This window comes from Ceratina calcarata, unplaced genomic scaffold (genome assembly GCF_001652005.2).
Source record: "Ceratina calcarata isolate Rehan_Ccalc_2016 unplaced genomic scaffold, ASM165200v1 scaffold39.2, whole genome shotgun sequence".
In the NCBI taxonomy this organism is placed as follows: Eukaryota; Metazoa; Arthropoda; class Insecta; order Hymenoptera; family Apidae; genus Ceratina; species Ceratina calcarata.
Window position 1 is genome coordinate 3,440,387 of NW_017162322.1, and position 17,761 is coordinate 3,458,147.

General features: G+C 50.2%; 3 protein-coding genes across 10 annotated transcripts in view; all 3 read right to left on the minus strand.

The window, feature by feature from the left end:
* Positions 1-6,630: 6,630 nt before the first annotated feature.
* Positions 6,631-8,398, minus strand: LOC108626034 (uncharacterized). The gene is made up of 4 exons (XM_018026435.2): positions 7,693-8,398; positions 7,427-7,586; positions 7,135-7,336; positions 6,631-7,068 (listed from the first exon to the last, which is right to left on the minus strand). The coding sequence occupies exons 1-4, from the start codon at positions 7,694-7,696 to the stop codon at positions 6,859-6,861; spliced, it is 576 nt and encodes a 191-aa protein (XP_017881924.1). The 5' UTR covers positions 7,697-8,398; the 3' UTR covers positions 6,631-6,858.
* An 852-nt stretch (positions 8,399-9,250) lies between these two features.
* On the minus strand, positions 9,251-11,816 carry LOC108626125 (uncharacterized). The gene is given in 5 exon segments (XM_018026608.2): positions 9,251-10,654; positions 10,894-11,239; positions 11,338-11,460; positions 11,537-11,686; positions 11,688-11,816. Coding segments are annotated over 5 exon segments (1,287 nt in total). The 5' UTR covers positions 11,792-11,816; the 3' UTR covers positions 9,251-10,090.
* A 69-nt stretch (positions 11,817-11,885) lies between these two features.
* Positions 11,886-17,761, minus strand: part of LOC108626124 (uncharacterized) — a 12,465-nt gene continuing 6,589 nt past the window's right edge. For 4 of the 8 annotated variants that reach the window (XM_018026602.2, XM_018026597.2, XM_026814478.1 and 1 more), the window contains exons 2-12: positions 16,361-16,594; positions 16,111-16,265; positions 15,810-16,021; positions 15,500-15,647; positions 15,172-15,411; positions 14,694-15,063; positions 14,139-14,319; positions 13,853-14,016; positions 13,232-13,435; positions 12,845-13,012; positions 11,886-12,779 (exon numbers count right to left, since the gene is read on the minus strand). In XM_018026602.2, coding sequence (XP_017882091.1) covers positions 12,232-12,779; positions 12,845-13,012; positions 13,232-13,435; positions 13,853-14,016; positions 14,139-14,319; positions 14,694-15,063; positions 15,172-15,411; positions 15,500-15,647; positions 15,810-16,021; positions 16,111-16,265; positions 16,361-16,457 — 2,487 coding nt within the window. In that variant the 5' untranslated portion in view covers positions 16,458-16,594 and the 3' untranslated portion in view covers positions 11,886-12,231. Of the gene's footprint in view, positions 12,780-12,844; positions 13,013-13,231; positions 13,436-13,852; positions 14,017-14,138; positions 14,320-14,693; positions 15,064-15,171; positions 15,412-15,499; positions 15,648-15,809; positions 16,022-16,110; positions 16,266-16,360; positions 16,598-16,785; positions 17,692-17,761 lie in introns of those variants that run through there. The other 4 variants (XM_018026605.2, XM_018026598.2, XM_026814477.1 and 1 more) reach the window with 3 other exon arrangements.

The following is a 17,761-nucleotide window of genomic DNA, read 5'->3' on the forward strand; positions in this document are numbered from 1 at the left end:
ACCGTACCGTTTCCCTTCCCTCAATTTTAATCGCCGTTTCGTTCCTCGATGTCTTCTCCCTCCCACTCGTTCGTTTTTCACCTCCTCCGTTCGTCCTTGGCGAGTCAGCTGACTCCGTGCCTCGTGGTCGGCGTGACGATTTCTTGTTCCATCTCTTTATGCGATGAAAATCAGAAGAAACGTGGATCAGGAAATAGTGAGGTGAGAATGAATTTGAATGGACGAGCGCGAGTAACGTGCTCCAGGCGTCCAAGTCTCCAGTGCGGATACTATGTTGAAATCTCCGATGCGATCGCAGGACGTTCGTACCTAATCGTTTCGTTTCAAAGTCATCGTCGACAAAGAAGGGTACGAGTCCTCTTTTTTATCTCGAGTAACCGTTGCGATCATCGTCGACCCGTTGTACGAACATACGTATAATGGTTCGGTATAAATCCATGAATTACTCGATGCGGTAACAGCGAGCGTTGATTAATAAAATTGAAAGGAACGAGGTAACTGTACCTAGCAGCATAACTGGCGTTCAAGGCGCGGGACCAGGATACCCGTTTGTCAGACGTGCGTGCGTCCAACAGCGATTAGGAGGGTAGGTTGCTATAGTTTCTCTAGACCGATCGTGTTGTAAAATTCTTTCTATTGTTCACGTTGGGTCAAGAAAAATTAATGATACTGGTTACTTCCTCGACGCGACGTACCTCGGTTTTCGCATACGTCTACGCGGGAACCTGCTGTTGTAGTTTCAGTAACGGTAAAAAATTTCCATCTGCCGAGTCTCTCACGCTGGACACCGACTATGCGTCGACCGGGTTCCTATATAAGTATATACGAACGGAATCCGCGAGTGATCGACGTGGATCATATTCGACGACATCCGTCCTCTTCCCTGCAAATGCAAATTCGTGTTCCCCGATGCGCCGACGTTCTCTCACAATGATTCCTCCTCCGCAATTAATTGAGAAACAATTTTCACTCTCGACGTCCGATTACGATTCGGGCGAGAGGAAACAACGGTAATTAAAGCGAATTCGTCGTCGTAGCTGAAAAAGATTCGCCGGTAGACCCGTGTATCGCGGTACAGGTGTAATCACTGTCGAGTCACGCATACTTAATCGCGGCTGCGACGTTGGTACCGCGATAAATCATTCGGCCGGATAACGATTTATAGCAGCGAATTTTCGGCGGAACCACCATTATGACACCGTCGAGAAGATTTAGTGTCAACTGGGACGAGCGTGTACCATTCTCGGTATCGCGATAAAATATCGCCGAGTATAAGATCATCTCAAGTGGGTGTTCTTAATAATTGGATAAGTCACTTTAACGGTTTAATCGCCCGGTATGCGGCAAGTGTGCGATACGCAAATTATTAGTTCGTAAATCGAACCTAATGCGACGCGGACGAGAAAAGTGAAATTTATACGAATTCCATGGGACTTTTATCACTTCTCTGTATGAAGTTTAGAAGAATACTTCGAAGGAGACCCATAGACGTGTGGAAACAGATCGAGTGGAAGACTCGAAGCCAGACGGTCAAAAAGAGAATGCAAGGAGTAAGTTTTTCTCCTTTCCCAAACACTCATCAGAAGCAGGTTTCCTCTGTCTGTAGGAAGATCATCGATTATACCACTCTTCCCGTAGAACGTAGATACAGCGAGTTACACCGTTTTGCACGTCGCGTAATACACGGTAGTTCGGTATCGGTGTCAATGCGTAGCGAGAAGAAAATAAAGCCGTGAGGTGGCTCGATTCGCAAAGTCGGCTTTCCCACAGTGACGAACGCGACCGCGAGGTGTGTACACGCGTTCTCCGATACAGCTGTTCGATACAGACTTAAATCGCTCGCCGATCGACTCTCGTTCGAACCAAGGTAATTCGTCTCTCGCTTCTTTATCTTTGTCCGTTGATTCGCGACACGGTGGTGTTTTGCCAGATTCGTCACCGCCGTAACCTTCGATCTCGACGCTCTTCTCCGTCACGAGTCATACGCGTCGAACGAGCCATGAAACCGTAGGAAAAGCGTAACGCGATGAATGACTCGCACTTTCGGTATCGAACGAAAAGATTACACGAACACGCGATATCGTGACGCACATCGTTACTACGCAACGCGACGAGTGAAAAGAGAAAACGTTTCTATCGCTCCGTTTCTCGCTAGAATTCGCTTGTCTTCTTCCACCGAAAATGAACGGTACGACACCGATTATACGTCCATCTCGTAGATCTTTCGTCTTCGTTCCGGTTCATTGGCCGGGTCCGTCGGTGCGTGGATGAAAAAGATCGATGCACGACAGAGCCAAAGCGCGTGTCGTCGTTGAAAAATAATTATCGCTGCACCGCAGAAGGATCCTCGATGACGAATCTCGATGCGTTTAGGTTTTAATTACTTCGTTACGTCGTGTTCGCAGAGATGAGGGATGATCTTCGTGGCAACGCTCCGGTGGTTCGACAGAAGCTGAGCAAGAAGCGTCGCCTCTCTCGTCGGTCGCTGGCATTTCGTTGCACATACGGTCGTACCCACCGTGAGTAACGTTACGGTGGTTACGGGATCCGCGACTGCTTCCGGTGAGTTTCAATTCATGCCTTTCTCGATCTCGTTGACTCTCAAACCTACGAACACGTGTTTCGTCCACGACGTCGCTTTGTTCTTGGATAATTAGCAATTTCGAAGATGAACGAGAACGGGCGTAGATATTTAACTCGATTCGACTCGATTTCGTTCCTCGAAGACGTCTCCGTCGCCCCGTCCGCGTAATTACCGGTCCGCGGTCCGTCTCGCTCCGAAATCCTTTTTACGGGAGGCTCATTTTTCCCCTCTTTACGCGCCCTTCGTTTTTACACCCAGCACGCATTCTTACCCTCCCGCGTCTCCTCTTCCCGTTCCTCCTTTCCAATTATATACACCGTGTTTCTCGTTTATTTACTAAGTTCTAAGCGTGCCGACTCTCGGTACGTCGGAACCCGCCGCTCGGATTCCCGGCCGGTGGCATTCTACCGTTTTTCCACCATCATAATGCCCGATGGCCACTCTCGTTCCCTCCAGGATCGACGGTCCAGGCATTTCGTCGTTGTTTAGCCAGTTGCATCGCGCAACGATCCGTTCCGTTCCGTTTCGTTTCGTTTTCATTCCGTTCCGTGTCGAATCCCCGGCTTCGATCGTACCGATTTACCATCGTTCGTTTGTACGCGATCGCCGTCCGTCTTTTGGAGCGCCCCGCAGCCGTGCGCCGACGTCCGCGCATTGTAATTTTCCTTTCTTGCCAATTAAATGCTCAAGTGCCGCGGCTGGACGATGAAGCTCGAACTAGCTGGCTCACGATCCCTTTGACAAAAGCGCCGAGCGCGAAACAGCACGAACAGGATCTTCGCACGGAGGTAGAATCGTGTCTGAACAAAGGTTCGGTCCACAGGGATTGAACAGGGAGAGAAAGTGCTTCTTACGCGCTGTTAGATGTTGCATAAATCTACGATTTAAAGAGAGCACCGTACTAGACGGCCGCGAGCGTGCTGCGTTGGTACATTTATAACGTCGCGTTGCTGCTCGAGAGGAGGTCCTCCGCGCGGCGGACGGCGATTAGTTTTTTCCGCACGGGACGTTTGAACAGCTAACAGAAAGAAATTAATCGAGGATTCTGCATTACGATCACGGAACGGGCACACAAATCACGTGGATCTTGCAGTCCCTCGCAGATAGAGACCAAAAAGTCGTCCGGGTGCGTATCGGGTGGCTCATTGAGAGAACGCGTCCCGAACGCTGTCGATAAATCATACGCTTCGTATAAATGACCCTCGCGTAGGTCCCCCCCGCACGAACAATAAATTTTTACGTCTTGCACGAATCTTTTCTTGCGTCGTCACTGGCCAAATGAATTTTCTGCCAGCTGTACGGCGCGACGATATCTTCCTCTTCGTTCAAGGGGTAGCATTTCGTATCTCTCGATATATCCGGTCGCGCTCGAACGTGAATCATCCTCAGGGAATAAGTTACGGCCTTCTTAATAAAATGTTGGTAGAATTTTGTAAACGGTACGACAAGATTTCTCGTCGTCGATGCCTCGCGAGAATCATTACGTTTCGGTACCGTCTCTTCGGGGCTGCGGCACTTTCTCTTCTAAGAACGTTCGCGCGACGTTTTTAAATCGACGTTCATCCCTGTTAAACGGACGTCGAGATAATGCCCGTCTGACAGGTATACCGCGTCATAACGAATTCTTTTTACGCGGCGAACGACTTCTCGGTACGTCTCCGCCCCGTTCGGGTTCCTACCCGATTCCCGTCGTCCTCGTTATTATCGTGATCATTAACTATAAAAGAGGAGCAGGGGAGACGGAGGAGGAATGGTAGCGAAGAGAGGGTGGCGACGCTCAGACATCTTACCGCTCGAGTTCGCAACACGAGAATTATCGATCGCCGTCGAGCATTGCATCATAAATTACTGTTTTTATCCGCGGGCCCCGATTTCGGGGCCTCCTCGATCACCCCTCCGTTGCCCCACCGACTAGCGTCCGCTCGTTCCCGTAGGTACTCTTGGTCTCGTTCTCGCGCGTCATAGATTTATCTGAAACGTTCGAAATCGCTTCCTACCTCGCAACTTCGCGCCGACGCGCCATTTCCTTTCGTTCGATCGTTGTATCGCCCGGAGGGCCGACTTCGTCGAGCATCCAAGTTTTTCGTCTTCCCATCGATTCGGTCCGATCTTTATTAACGCGCGCATCGAGCGTTCGACAATTTACGAGATAAACAGCGATCGTTTCGTTGTACGAACGCCGGAGTCAAACGTAAAAATTAGCGACGCGTGTAATGGACGTATTATATACGAAGAAATTCCTCCTCCCCGGCGAGCTTCGGCTCGTCCGGGACGTTCGAATTGCTTCTGGTTCTGCAACTCCGGTTGGTTCCGTTAACCGCGCGTCGAATTCTCCGAATTTTTCTGCGATCGAGGATTTACGTCGCGAACACGAAAAATGTACGTTTAATCGCGCCGTAAACGTAAAGAACGTCGCTCGACTCGAAACGATTCTTCCTCATTTTCGAGTGTCAGAGATTTATCCGCGGTAATAAACCCGCCTCTCGTTTCGCTACTTGACGCGGTAGCGCAATTTCGTTTCTGTCGGACATCGGAAAGATACATCGACCGATCCGTCCGCACGGCTGCAATTAAACGATCGCGGCAGTCTATCGAAACATTCTTTCCGTCCTCGACTCAATTTTTGCTCGTCATCTTTCTCTCAGAAGTTTCACAGAGATTCGAATCGCTTCGGACTCGCCTCGTGCGATTCGGTCTACGCGAGAATCATCGGCGCTGGTCGATGCGGCTGTAAATAACCGTTCTTACGCCGGTTTTATCCCTGGGCTCGCGGTCGGAGATTTATTTGAAAAATGTTTATTCCTAAATAAAAGAAGCGAGGAACAAGGGGGAAAGAGTAGAAGCTCGACCCCCTCGGTTCCCCCGTAGACGAGCCTCCGCACGAGCGTCCGTCGTACTTACTTTTACCCAGACAGTATCCCTCGCAGCCGGTTACGTGGCGGAATGCGTTTGGTGACCGCGCCGTGGCTGATTTTTGCAGGGCCGTATCGGGCCCTGCCTTCAGTCTCCGTGGTCTCCAACCGAAACGATTTGACTAACGTTCTCGGGATATCTGAACCTATGCGTTCAATCGAGTTCGACACAGATGAACGCGGAACTACGACTTTCCCGCGAAACGAGGAACATCGGCAGATCGGTCGAACGTCGATACGCGTTCTTCGCAAAGACTGTCGTTGAAAACTTGAAATTGCCATGTAATACAGGAGCTGGGAACGCGAACGTTTTGCTCTCTGCCCGTTGCCGTCCCTGTCGTTGCAACGTCGTTTTGGCTCTCGGACGTAAAAATATCCGCACCGACCGCGAATAATGTATTTTCAATAGGACGATCGGCGTTCACTGGCGAACGCAAGAAATATGACTCAATTTCTAATTGCTTACGCCGGTACGATCCCGGTGGTTCGGCGACCGAGGATCGATGCATCCCGCGACGTTTTTTCCCCCGACGGTCCCCGAGGTACCCGGGGGTTCGGTTCGTTCGACGAAAATTTATTCCTTACCGGGGATCGATATCGGTATGATAACCTCGAATAAAAACGTACGATTCGCGGTGGTACGTCCCTGTCGTTCCGAAAAAGCGCTCGGGGGTCCCTCGTTACGTAGCGCTGTTCGACAAGAAAATTTGCCTCCGAGGTCGAACCGCGCGTTTCGCGTACACACTCGTTCGTATATAAAACTCGTATAGACGGGCCAACGGTGGTGCACACGGCACGGCTGATTTATCGGTCGACATTTTTTTCCCAAGATTTTTATTACGTTTCGATCCTTTCGCGCACACGTTCCAGCCTCCCCGAACGATCTCGCGGACACTCGAATCGCCGACAAGATCTGCTCGCGTCCACGTCGACTTTCCTGTGTTTCCGAAAAGACCTTCCGCGAGATCAGCATTGAGCACGCCGATAATTTACGACCAATACCGTCTAACGAGACGGTGTTAACGGCCGGATCGCTCGATTTTCAACACGAAACGTCTCATTCGGTCCTCCGTTGCGCGCTTCGCGAAACGCGAGTCCTGCCTCGGCGATCAAAGTTAGCGTACGACTTCTGTGATCGAGGTTTTCATTGTAGGGTTGCCTTCGGATTTTGTATTGAGCAACGGTACACGAGAAATACGGTACAAGAATCCACAAATTACAGACAGATATACAAATATTGCGTATATACACGAGTCATTACATGGTCAGGAACGACGTCCGAGTCGAGGGACGGTGTCTTCCGTGTCGATGCGTATCTGTAATGGTACGTTTCTAACGATGCACAGTTTGCAGAGACATGTATCAATGAATCTCTCTGGCAACTGCGTCGATTATCCTCTGAAAAGTCGCGCTGTCCAAACCGCAGAACGATCTGTCTCGCGGAGAAACGGACAACGCTCTCCGTCGACGACGCAGGAGATCGAAGTCATCGTCGTCTATCGCCGGCGGGTTCACCTTCGCGTAGTAGAGCGCAGCGAAACCGCTGTAGATCAAAAGTGCCGCGGTGGCGAGCTGTCGAAAAGCGAACAAAGATCATGCGTGTGACGACGTTGGGAACGCGAGTCGACGAGAACTTACTTGAAACACGGCCCAGAACTTGTAGCTTCCCTCATTTATCAGAAAATCGTAGTAACCGCCCCAGTAATCGACCTTCGCTTGTCCCATGGCTTTCATGGCGTGTTCCTCTTCCTCCATGTGATCACCGTAATGATCGTCGTGGTCGTCCTCGTACGTCGATCCGTGATCCTCGTGATAACCGCGTCGATGCACTCTCGGACGTCTGATCGAGAATCAATCGGTCGGAGTCGTGAGATCCACTCGAGCGGATTAAGTGAAATAAATATTAATTCTCCCGTCTCGGTGAAACTACCTGTACGTTTGTACCGCCGTACCGATCGTAGAAGTTTCCTCGCGCTCGTCGGTCTCCGGTGGCGCGTCGATCTCGTAAAAATTAGACTCGCTCGCCGAGGCGTGCGAAACGCAAACGAGTAACAGAAGGCAGTGACAAACCAAATTCGTTTGCATTCTGTCTGAAATGCGAAAAGATCCTCCTCAGAACGTGAGCCGAGTCCGCGGACGTTAAAAGACTCGGGAGCAGATGTTTCAGAAAAATTTATTCGGCAAAGCGATATCTACCCATAATTGTATCTTCAATGGAACCGCGTTGCTCGAAGATAGGCACCACCCGTTCCTCTCATTCGCGAACACGTGAGCTCGCACACTTTCTTCCCCGGCTCACCGTTTCGTGGAAACTGTGACTGCGACGATTCAGGAGGAGCTGATCGATTCCGCGATACGAACGTTCATTCCTGGTGGATCGGATGGACGCGAGTTCATCGATCTCGGAGCACGTGGAGGATTTCGCGTCGGTCCTCGATCGATTCGTTGCGTTTGCAAGTTGTCAAACGGCGAGACACCTCCGTCTAGGAACCGTCGATGATAAAGCCCAAAGAGCGACTGACCGACTCGTGGGTCCAGTTCAAACGTACTCTTCGGTTACCGGTAACTGTATCACCAGAAACGTTAAGCAAATCCAGCGTGCAGCGCTAAAAGCCCTAATTGTTACGACTCTTACGTACTATTGCGTAGAGTCGGCCCGCTCGCGAGCATCTCAGCCAGGAATTCGGCTATCGATTATCGATTATCTCGTTTCGTTGACACCCCATTATCGCGTCCCGGAAGAGGGTTCGCGATTCGTTTGACCTTTCAATTAGATCGTTGGTCCCATCGCGCATAGAACACGATTCGCAATAATTAATTTCATGGTGGTCCATTTGCAAAGGCAAACAGCAGTTAATGTACAGAAACAGTTGGCACGTTATTGCTCGCATGTCACGATCACAAAAATTAACGCTGATTTTGCCGGTGTAAAACCCGATCGATCCAACATCCGTCTGGCCAAGTTTTCGTTCTCTGTCTATCGACTGTTCCCCATTTTCTAGTAACAATTTGATCCGTCTAAATGATCGATAGAATCACGTGCCCCTCGTCGAATTTGGTCGTTCGATTCTTTCGCGATTCGATCCACTCTCTCTGGGTGGTATTTTCATTTTCAACCGTCAGGCGCACGTGAAAACTCGTACAGATCTCGATTAGGACTTACGAGATTAGGCTGAGAGAATTAACGTCCAAGTCACGGACTCTGTAGTTCGCAAATATTTCACGCGTCGGTCTTCGAACCGCGTACGCGGCATGGCAGTAGCCCGTCGCGGTAGCACGTATCATTTCGGCCAATTTAAGCGTTTAGCTGTTTCCCGTCGTAATAGCTGTTTAACCGCTAAAAGTGCGGCCGACGGAAAGTTTCTTCGGGCAGGATGGAATATTTGATACCACCGAGAGAGCGTAGACGTTTAGGCAAAGGAAACATAAACATCGGCCTGGCCGGCCGAAGTAACTGCTCACATCTTCGTGTCGTATTAGGTCAGCCGATTAGCGACTCCTCGACCAAGTCCCGTTGAAACAATAGTCAGAGGCCGATCCAAACCGACGTAGCGACGACGACGACGATCGTTCCTGCTCGATGCAGTTAGAAACGTGCAGGTTTCTCTGGCCGACTTCACGTTTCGTCTCGTCGAACGCGTCGACGTCGGTCTCTCAATTTTCATTTTCTGACGCGACCTCGGAATCGGACCGAAAATTGTGTCCAATATAAGGCGAGGTCGATCGGGTTTAACGGAGTACAAAAAGAATTATGAGAGGTTTGGAAACGATCATTTAATTCCAACTGATACATAAATACATAAAATTAAAATTGACCTAGCGTTTGTTCGTCACGACGAAGCTTCTTACGAGACGTTCGGAGCGCGAACGCGAGTTAGTTTGCGTTCTCGGTACACAACGAAATCAGGGGATTCATGCGTGGAAAGAAAATGATCCAAGGAAGCAATAATTGATCGACCGGAATGCGGGAACCATCAGAATTCTCGCTACGTTTCCAGTAATTCTTTCGATCCCACCGATACTGACAAATTCCGGCTCGTTGTCTCGTGAAAAACTTGCGCCACCGCCCGATGACGCTGCCGCAAGAAGCGGTCATAACCGAATACGCCTCGTTTCACGGGAATTTAGGCATCGGGTGTGCGTCGACGCGCGTCCTATCGCGTTTCGCGCGATCTTCGTCGAATACAGGATTCGAGCGAGTCGATTCCGCCAGGAAAAATTGATGGACATACACCGGATCGTGTGCGCTTTTTATTTATCTCGCTCTTAGTCGACTCGCTTCGAATCGACCAAAGTGGCTAACCGTGTGCGTGACAGATACAGTTCCACGATCAATAGGATGAAACTGTTTAATCTCAAGTGTCTCTACTTTTACATACGTCGATCAAATGAAATTATAATATCAAATATTTACAACAGGCTTAAAATAGTATTTACATGTACAGGATCGTCTCGTACTGTAAGTCGTTCGCCTTGCTCGTGCTACATATTGCATTGACGGAAGTGTGCTGAAATCTATCGACCCGTCGGTCAGTAAATCGTCCCATGCTTCCGCCTACGTCTGCGACCCCGTCGATCGAAATGAGGAGATGGTTTAAGAGACCTTTCCATACTTCTCTGCGAACGTTTCGATGCTCTGCAATATCGAGCCCGTGTAATCCCACCAGGTTTGATCGTACGACCTGTGGTGGTTCACCGCGTCCGCCAAGTGTTCGGGAAACGTGATTTTGTGCCTGGCGATGCTCTTCAGTACCAGGGCTGCGATATAGATGATGAAGTATATGCTGAAGTACAAAGGAATGTACCATAGCTTCCTCCCTATGAAGTAGTAAGAATACGGTTTCTTGTTCAGCCGCTGGTCGTTCATTTCCTCCGCGTGTTCGTGATACTCCGGTATGTGATCGTATATCACTTCGTGATGGAAATCGTGATGGTGCCCGTGGTGCCCGTAAGAGTGATCGTCGTGAAGGCCGTCGCCGTTGTCGTCGTCATCGTTGTCGTCGTCGTTGTCGTCGTGACTGCCGTACGGTGGACGATCCAGATGCCCGGAATACTCCATCGGTTTCGGTGCCGCGTCGTTGTTGTACGGCCTGCCCGGTGGATAGTCCGAGTAGTCGTGGTTCCCGTAGTAGGAATCCGGTTTGTAAGAGTCCGATGGCTGAAAATGATCGTTCAGATTTCAGTCGTCGGATCGCTCAGAGGAGCGCCGGGGAACGATAGATTCTGCGGCCGTGCAAAATTGCCGTTGCAAAGCGGCCGATCCAGATCGTCTGGACGATGTGGCAGAGGTGGTACGTCGAACCAATCGAGACGGACCGGATAAAATTGAATCGCGATCGACCGAAATGGAACGAGTCGAGTAGAGATAATAAAAATAGAATTGGATATCGAATATACCTTGTCGTTCATATCGGAATCCCCGTAGTCGTCCATCGACAGAGGTTTCGAGATCGGTTTGTCACCGAGGTAATCCGGCGGCTTCGAAATCGGCTTACTGCTCAGGTAATCCGGTGGCTCGTAGTCGTAGCTCTCCGAAAACGTTGGCTTAGAAAAGTCGAACGCGCCCGGAGACGTAGGGCCCGTGGGTGGATCGCTCGGACGACCGACAGGCTTCGAGCTGTCCTTCGCGTCGCTCGACGATTCCTTGTCTTTGTAAGGATGGAGCGTCGGTGGATGATACCTGTCCTGAATCTGTTTCTTCGCGCTCAGTTTCGCTATCATCTCGTGGTCCAACGTCGAGTATCTAGAAATTCAATCGGTTCCATCCGGGATATTTTGCGATACAAATTCACCAGTTACGTTGTTCCAAATCGAGGCAGTGAGCTCGAGAATCGCACGTACCTCACGGGCGCATAGTCGATCGCTTCGCCGTTTTTCAGACTCGATACCTTCGGTGGTACGTACACTGGTGACACGGTGATCGCGATATTCTGGAAACTCCTCGATTCACTTTGCGTTCCGTTGCTTCGTCATGGAAAGAAGATACATCGATCAATCACGTTTCAATCGTCCGTTCGTCTCAGTCGATCAGTGATCAAACCTGATTGTCCACGGATCTGGATCGAGCCCCGCGTCCGCGCCTTCCTGACCGTTTCTCGACACTTTGGCATACGACGTGACTTGCGGCATGACCGAGACCAGCGACAGACTCGCCAGAACCAATGGAATCGACGCGCGTATCATCTTCCTCGATGGCCAGAGACGAATGATCCGCGAACGCTCTCCGGAGTCTTCTATATAGACTCGTAACTGTATCTCGCGCGCCAGCTATCGCTAATTTATTGCTCGACTTCATTCTCACCTGCCGACGCTACTTAACGTCACTTACGCGTCCCTACTTTATTCGTCGGAAGGAGACAACGGGACTAGGGAGAACGTACTCTCGCTCATTCGTTCTAGTCTTTTATTTAAACTATGGGAGACGAAGACACTTTACAATTATCCTGGCTCGTGAACGATGCGATTCGGCTATCGTACATCATAGGAATTCGCAGTCACGTCACCGTGACTCGCATGATCACGTAACAAAGCCTCTTTGGGAAGCTGCCCTTATATTTTCATTATTTTAACAATGTACATGATACACTACTCTCGCGTTTCCTCCGACCGATCTACGTGTACACGTGCGCGCTAAGCTTCGTGATCGCGCGCGATGGACCAACTTAGACCTCGCGCAGAGATCGGTTTACGGCAAAAAACGAGGAGAGACGAGATCTCTGGAGGAACTCGTTCGTTTCACTTCTTCTCCTCCGGTTGTCTCTCGACAGTGATGTCGCAGCTGTTCTCCTGGTTCTCGAAGCTCGGATTCGTCGTCCCGTTCTGTTTCGCGCGTTCGTCGATCTGCACCTTGCTCAATCTCTTCGCGTCGAACTTCTTTCTGCTCTCGGCCGGCGGCACCCTCTCGACTCCGTCGTCGATCGACTCCGTGTCGATCCGCTGGAGCTTCGTCTCCTTTTCGGACACAGGTTCAACGTTATCCCGTTCCTGGACGAACGTTTGATTGTCGATCCCGGACAGATCGCTCCCCTCGCCCTTCTTACGCTGCTCCAACGACCCGATCTCGATGGTTCCGTTCTCGAGACCGTTCTGATTATCCGCGTTCTTGGGCTTCTTCTTCACGATATCGTTACCCTCGACCTGTGGCCGTTTCTTCAGGTAAGCCACGTTGAACACGTAGTACATCGTGCCGGTAATCAACGTCATCGCCGCGAAGATTCGATAAGTCGGCCGCGTGCCGAACGCTTTCATCAGGTATCCGCCGATCAAGCTCCCGGCGCCCTTGCCTACGACGATAGACACGTGTGCATCGCGCTTGAATCAGTAGTCGTGTACGAACGTTCATTCTTACCGACTCCGTAATAAACTCCGCCCAACAATCCCTGTATCGAGCTGTCGGTGGTAGTGGTAGACAATCTCGCTGCGTAAGTGACGGCAGCGGTAAAGCTGAGCGACTGAGTCACGGATTCTAATGCCTCGAAGATGAGAGTGTGCCAAGGGTTGTATATTAAAGAGTAACCTGTGAAGTAAAAATGGTCCCGTGGACGCGACGCAACGTCGATCTTAATTTCAAGCTACACGAACGATCACCAACGAAATTGATAATGCATACATTTTTTGCAATGATTACCGGTAGGAGAGAAGCTCGCGGGGGGAGATCGGCATGTTATTATGTTTATTAAGAGGACCGTGCGGACGTAGGGAGGTAACGCGTGCAGGAATTAAAATGAACGCTCACCGCAGAGTCTTATGGCGTAAAAAACGAAGCCTATGAAAAGTACATTGGCGTGGCCGATCTTCGATACGATCGGGCCAGATAGTACCAGTAATGGTATACCGGCAATACCGCCTACGGTTATCGTGATACCCATGAGTGATCTTGATCCACCTAAATCTTGTATCAACCAAAAGAGGAACGATTCGATGTATCCCCAAGCGGTGCCTGCGCAAAAAAAAATTTATCTCGCAAAACGGTTTATGGACGACCATCAGATTCATTGACCGCGCTCTCAGTTTCATCCGAGTCTCTACCTGCCGTGTAGTACGTCGTCAGTCTCTCGAGAACAGATTCTGTTTACTTCTCCGAAGATCGGACAGAATCGTTCCTTTCAACGAAACGGGTGCACGGCCAATGACGGCAAGAAAACCAAGTCGCCGAACAAGTTTTACGTAATTTCGCGGGATCGATGGGAAACGTCAATGTCATCGCAATTTCGTCGACGCGTCAAAGAACAGCGGAAGCGAGCAATAACGATGATTGTGCAACCGTGTCTCGGCGTCAATTTTCGTCACGACTTCGCGCAGTATTTAGGAAACTCCGTCTCGCAAGTTAGATCGTTCGATCGCGATTGGTTCTCACCGAGGATGAAACAGGCGACGAAGAGGGCTGCGACCTCGACGTTCCTCAGCACGCTGAATACGTCGCGGACCACGTTGCTCGCCGGCGATTTGAATTCCAAATTAATGGCGAGCATCAACAGCCCCGAGATCAGCTTCAGGGCCGTGTATAAATAAAACGCCGGCCTGGAACGATTCATAATTTCCCTCAGCAAACTCCCCTGGGCGCGAGAGACAGTGTTCGACGTCGTCCGTCGTTCGGAACGTGTCCGTTTTCCACGGTGAACACTGTCAGTGTTTACTGTTACCTGAAATCCGTGTAACTCTTGCCAGAGCTCGCGTAATCGATCAGCAGTCCGGAGAGCGGTGAGGATATCATGCTGCCGATGCTACCGTAGATCCTTTGGAGGCCGTAATCGGCTTTCTGTTCGCGCAATATCGCGATCACCGCACCCTCGAACATGGCGAACGTGCTCCCTCCGATCACACCTGCCCAACGAAAAGTTCTCGTCAGATTCAGTATCCCCAAAAAGATCGTGGCGTTTCGCGATATTATTTTCCGGTTCATCGACTCGCCGTGAGAATCGTTTCGACCGATCTTTTTACACGTCGATCGCGTAATTCTACGCGCCTTTTTTTAATACCGCGGAAACAGGTTCCGCTACAGATCCCAACTATACCTCCACCGTGAAAAATGCGAGTTCTGTCGTATGGACGAAAACAGGTTTCCGACCGTGACCACGGCTGCTTCCGTGTCATTAAAACGTACACGCATGCTATTATGCGTTACACAACGCTTTCAACGAAATTATTGCTCGTGAGTAGCGGTCGAACGACCGTCTGATAACCAAATTGATAGTCACCAATGAACACTCGAATCGCGAAGTACATCCAGAACGTTACTCCCACGTTGTACTCGATGATCGTCTTCGCGTTCGAGCACGTCTCGTTTCGCGGAGCGGTGACGATGCACCGTTTACTGCAGCCTTCCGCCTCCAACACCTCGTAGGGTTCCGGGCTCGCGGAATAATTGAAGAGCGACAGGGTCAGAGTGACCCGCTCGTTCTCCAGATCCGGATTTCCACAGGCTATCCTCTGGTACTCCTTTCCTGTCCACGCCATCTCGTTCGATAGGTATCGTCGCCGTTTCATCCTCCGATCTTCTTCCGTCTCGTCCGCGAGCTTCAATTTCGACTTGTACGAGTGATAATTAGTCGTTCGACTCGCGTCGCCCTACGTATCAACATTTGTCATCGACGTCAGTTGACGAATGTCGAATGAAGGAAACGGTAGTAACGGACAAACCGGTGAACGGTGTCGAGTAGAGGAACGGCGTCTTACCTCGTGGATCACGACGGGATTGAAAGTGCACAACGTACGGTTCTCGTAAATTCTGTTGGACATGGCGTTGTCTAGGGTCGACGTCTCCAAGTCCTCGACGAAGCCCGACACGATGCACGAGAAGTCGTACAGCCGGTTCGCCGGGAAGAAATACTCGGCCGCGGACAATCGTCGAACCGACGTTCTGTAGTGCTCGTTGTTCCTCAATTTTCGGTGCTCCCGAAGTTCTTCGTCCGTTTCCTGCGAACAAACCCCGAATAGAGAACATCCGAACATCTCCAAGTGACGCCGCCGCGTTCGTTCCTCTCTAATCCTGAACGATAAGTACCTCCCTCGGCATGTCGTTCCGAGCGAATGAAAATTTGATCGTGGAATTCGCGCCGGTCTCTATGTTCGATCGTCCGATCGTGTATTGTCGGGACGACAAGATCGACTTTATCTCGGCTTCGTTGCGAACGTCCAAACGACACGCGTAACTGTAACAAGAATCGGTGAGAAGGTAGACGCTTCTCGATCCTCTCTCACTTCGATCGATCGTCGATTCGTAGTAAACACCGGAAGCATTCGTCCTTTGAATCCCATCGATCGAATCCGCACGCGAGAGCGAGGGTCGCGATCGTCCGGCCGTTCTCACCTACCCGCAACTCTCTATCCTCGTCGAGATCTCCGGCTGTAAGCTCGTCTCGCAAGGATAATCCTCGCTCATCGCGTAGATCAGCCCGTCGTTGCCCGCGCAGCCGAGGTCCATCACGACTCTGTCCGGAAGTTCCACGGTTATCCTGCCGATAGGCACCAGCAGCAACAGAAGAGACGCGAGACCGCCGAACGACGAGAACAGCGACAGCATGATCTGAATGAAAAATCGTTCGCCCGTCAGCTCGTCAATGTTTTCCAGCCGACCGAACCAACGGTCGACGCGATACGCTCGACGAATTTTACTTTGAAATTTCCCACGCGGTCGGCGAGCATTCCGGCCAAGGGAGGCATCACCATCGCTATCACCGGCGTTATTGCGCTCATTATGGCAGTTTCTTCCACGTTTATACCCAACTCCCTCATGTGTATGGTCAAGTACGGATAAAGTACATAGAGTGCTGGGCGCAATAAAAATAAATAATTATAAGCGACGCATTAAGCGCGAACTAGAGCTCCCGATTTAATCGGTCGGATATTTATGGCAAGTATTTACTCGATGCTTGAACGAAGAATATCATTTTCAGGGGTAGCAGTTCTTTGTGCCGGAAGTCCTTGATGATCCTCCGAAAGAAACTCTTGATCAGCATCATCTCGTCGCTCCTCGAGTGACTCTTCAGATCGTAAGGGTCTCGTGAGCAATGGCAACGTCGACTGGTTCCAGTGAAATTTCACAGTGACACCGAGTATCGTTGAAAACGTCCGCGTCACCGTCGCATTGTTCTTCCTTCTACTGAAACAACGTTCGAACAACGACCTTACTAATTTTATTTCTTATCGCTCGGATTTAGTTTTAGATATCGCGAAAACGAATATGATTATCGTTAAATAATTCTTTCGCGAGCTACGAGCGACCGTTTTCAGCCGCGCACGTCCAAACATCAGCGGTCTACGTACGTTAAAACGAAGGACTACGCTCACCGGGACAGAAGATGACGACGAAGAGACAGTTCGAATCGAAATTAACGACTACGCCCGGTGAATCGTAAATCGTCGAGAGTGACACGTTCTCTCGTTGTGGCGGTCCCGCTGCTCGCGCTTGGCCAACTTTGAACTTCGTTCCGAGGATCTGAGATTAGCCTGTGTCTGACTCATTTACCGATCTGATAAAGGGACTCGTACTCTTATTTTCTCATTCTATCTGTACAATCTGAACCGTCTGGAAATCGCGACCGTTCGAGCCGTTTTCTTTCTACGTTTAAGTAAATATTTGACCGTCCATTTCTCCAAGACCGACGGGCGGCGGAGGTACACGCCGCGTTGTGCGCATTGCAAAACCGTTATGTAAAAGCCGCCGTATTGATAGACTGGCCACTGTCACGGCTACCGTCCGTCCGGTGTCAACGACGAGCCTTTCACACGATCCCGAATCGAAATTTGCCAGATGCGACGCGTTTTCTTCGCTGTTCCAGGACGGTAGATACCGTTGACGATCGTTCGACTCGTAATGCCGTTCCGAGATTCGCGGTTCTTCGTTCTCTCGTTACGGCCCGTCGTCTACGTTTCGAATCACTCTCTCTGAGTTTGCTTCTAGACCTGCCCTCGTTTTTAATTCATTTTTCGATCTCTTTTACGATCTGCGTCGATGATCGGGCACGAGGAAACATCTGAATCGAAACGTTTTCGTTCGCTTCGATTTAACGTTTCCCTCGTCGAATCGTTGATTGTTCCTTCAAGCTTTCGATAACGGAACATGCTTGTTTGCGTAATCGAAGTTCGAGAAACGATTCATAAGCTCGGTCTCGGATATCGTCGATCGTTTTACAAATGGGCCGGCGTGTTTTAAGGATGTATTGGCTATACAGTCAATCCCAAAAGTTTATGTACCTCAGAAAAACACATTTCCTATAATTAAAAAAAAATCAGACGTCCGAAGAATAATGCTAATAATAAATAG

Bases quoted from the DNA above. Each gene is read 5' to 3' on its own strand.
- LOC108626034 (XM_018026435.2), bottom strand. The intron at 7,337-7,426 runs GTAGTTTCACCG...ATTCTCGATCAG, and splicing joins ACGGCGGTACAAACGTACAG to ACGTCCGAGAGTGCATCGAC. The intron at 7,069-7,134 runs GTAAGTTCTCGT...GCTTTTCGACAG, and splicing joins AGTTCTGGGCCGTGTTTCAA to CTCGCCACCGCGGCACTTTT.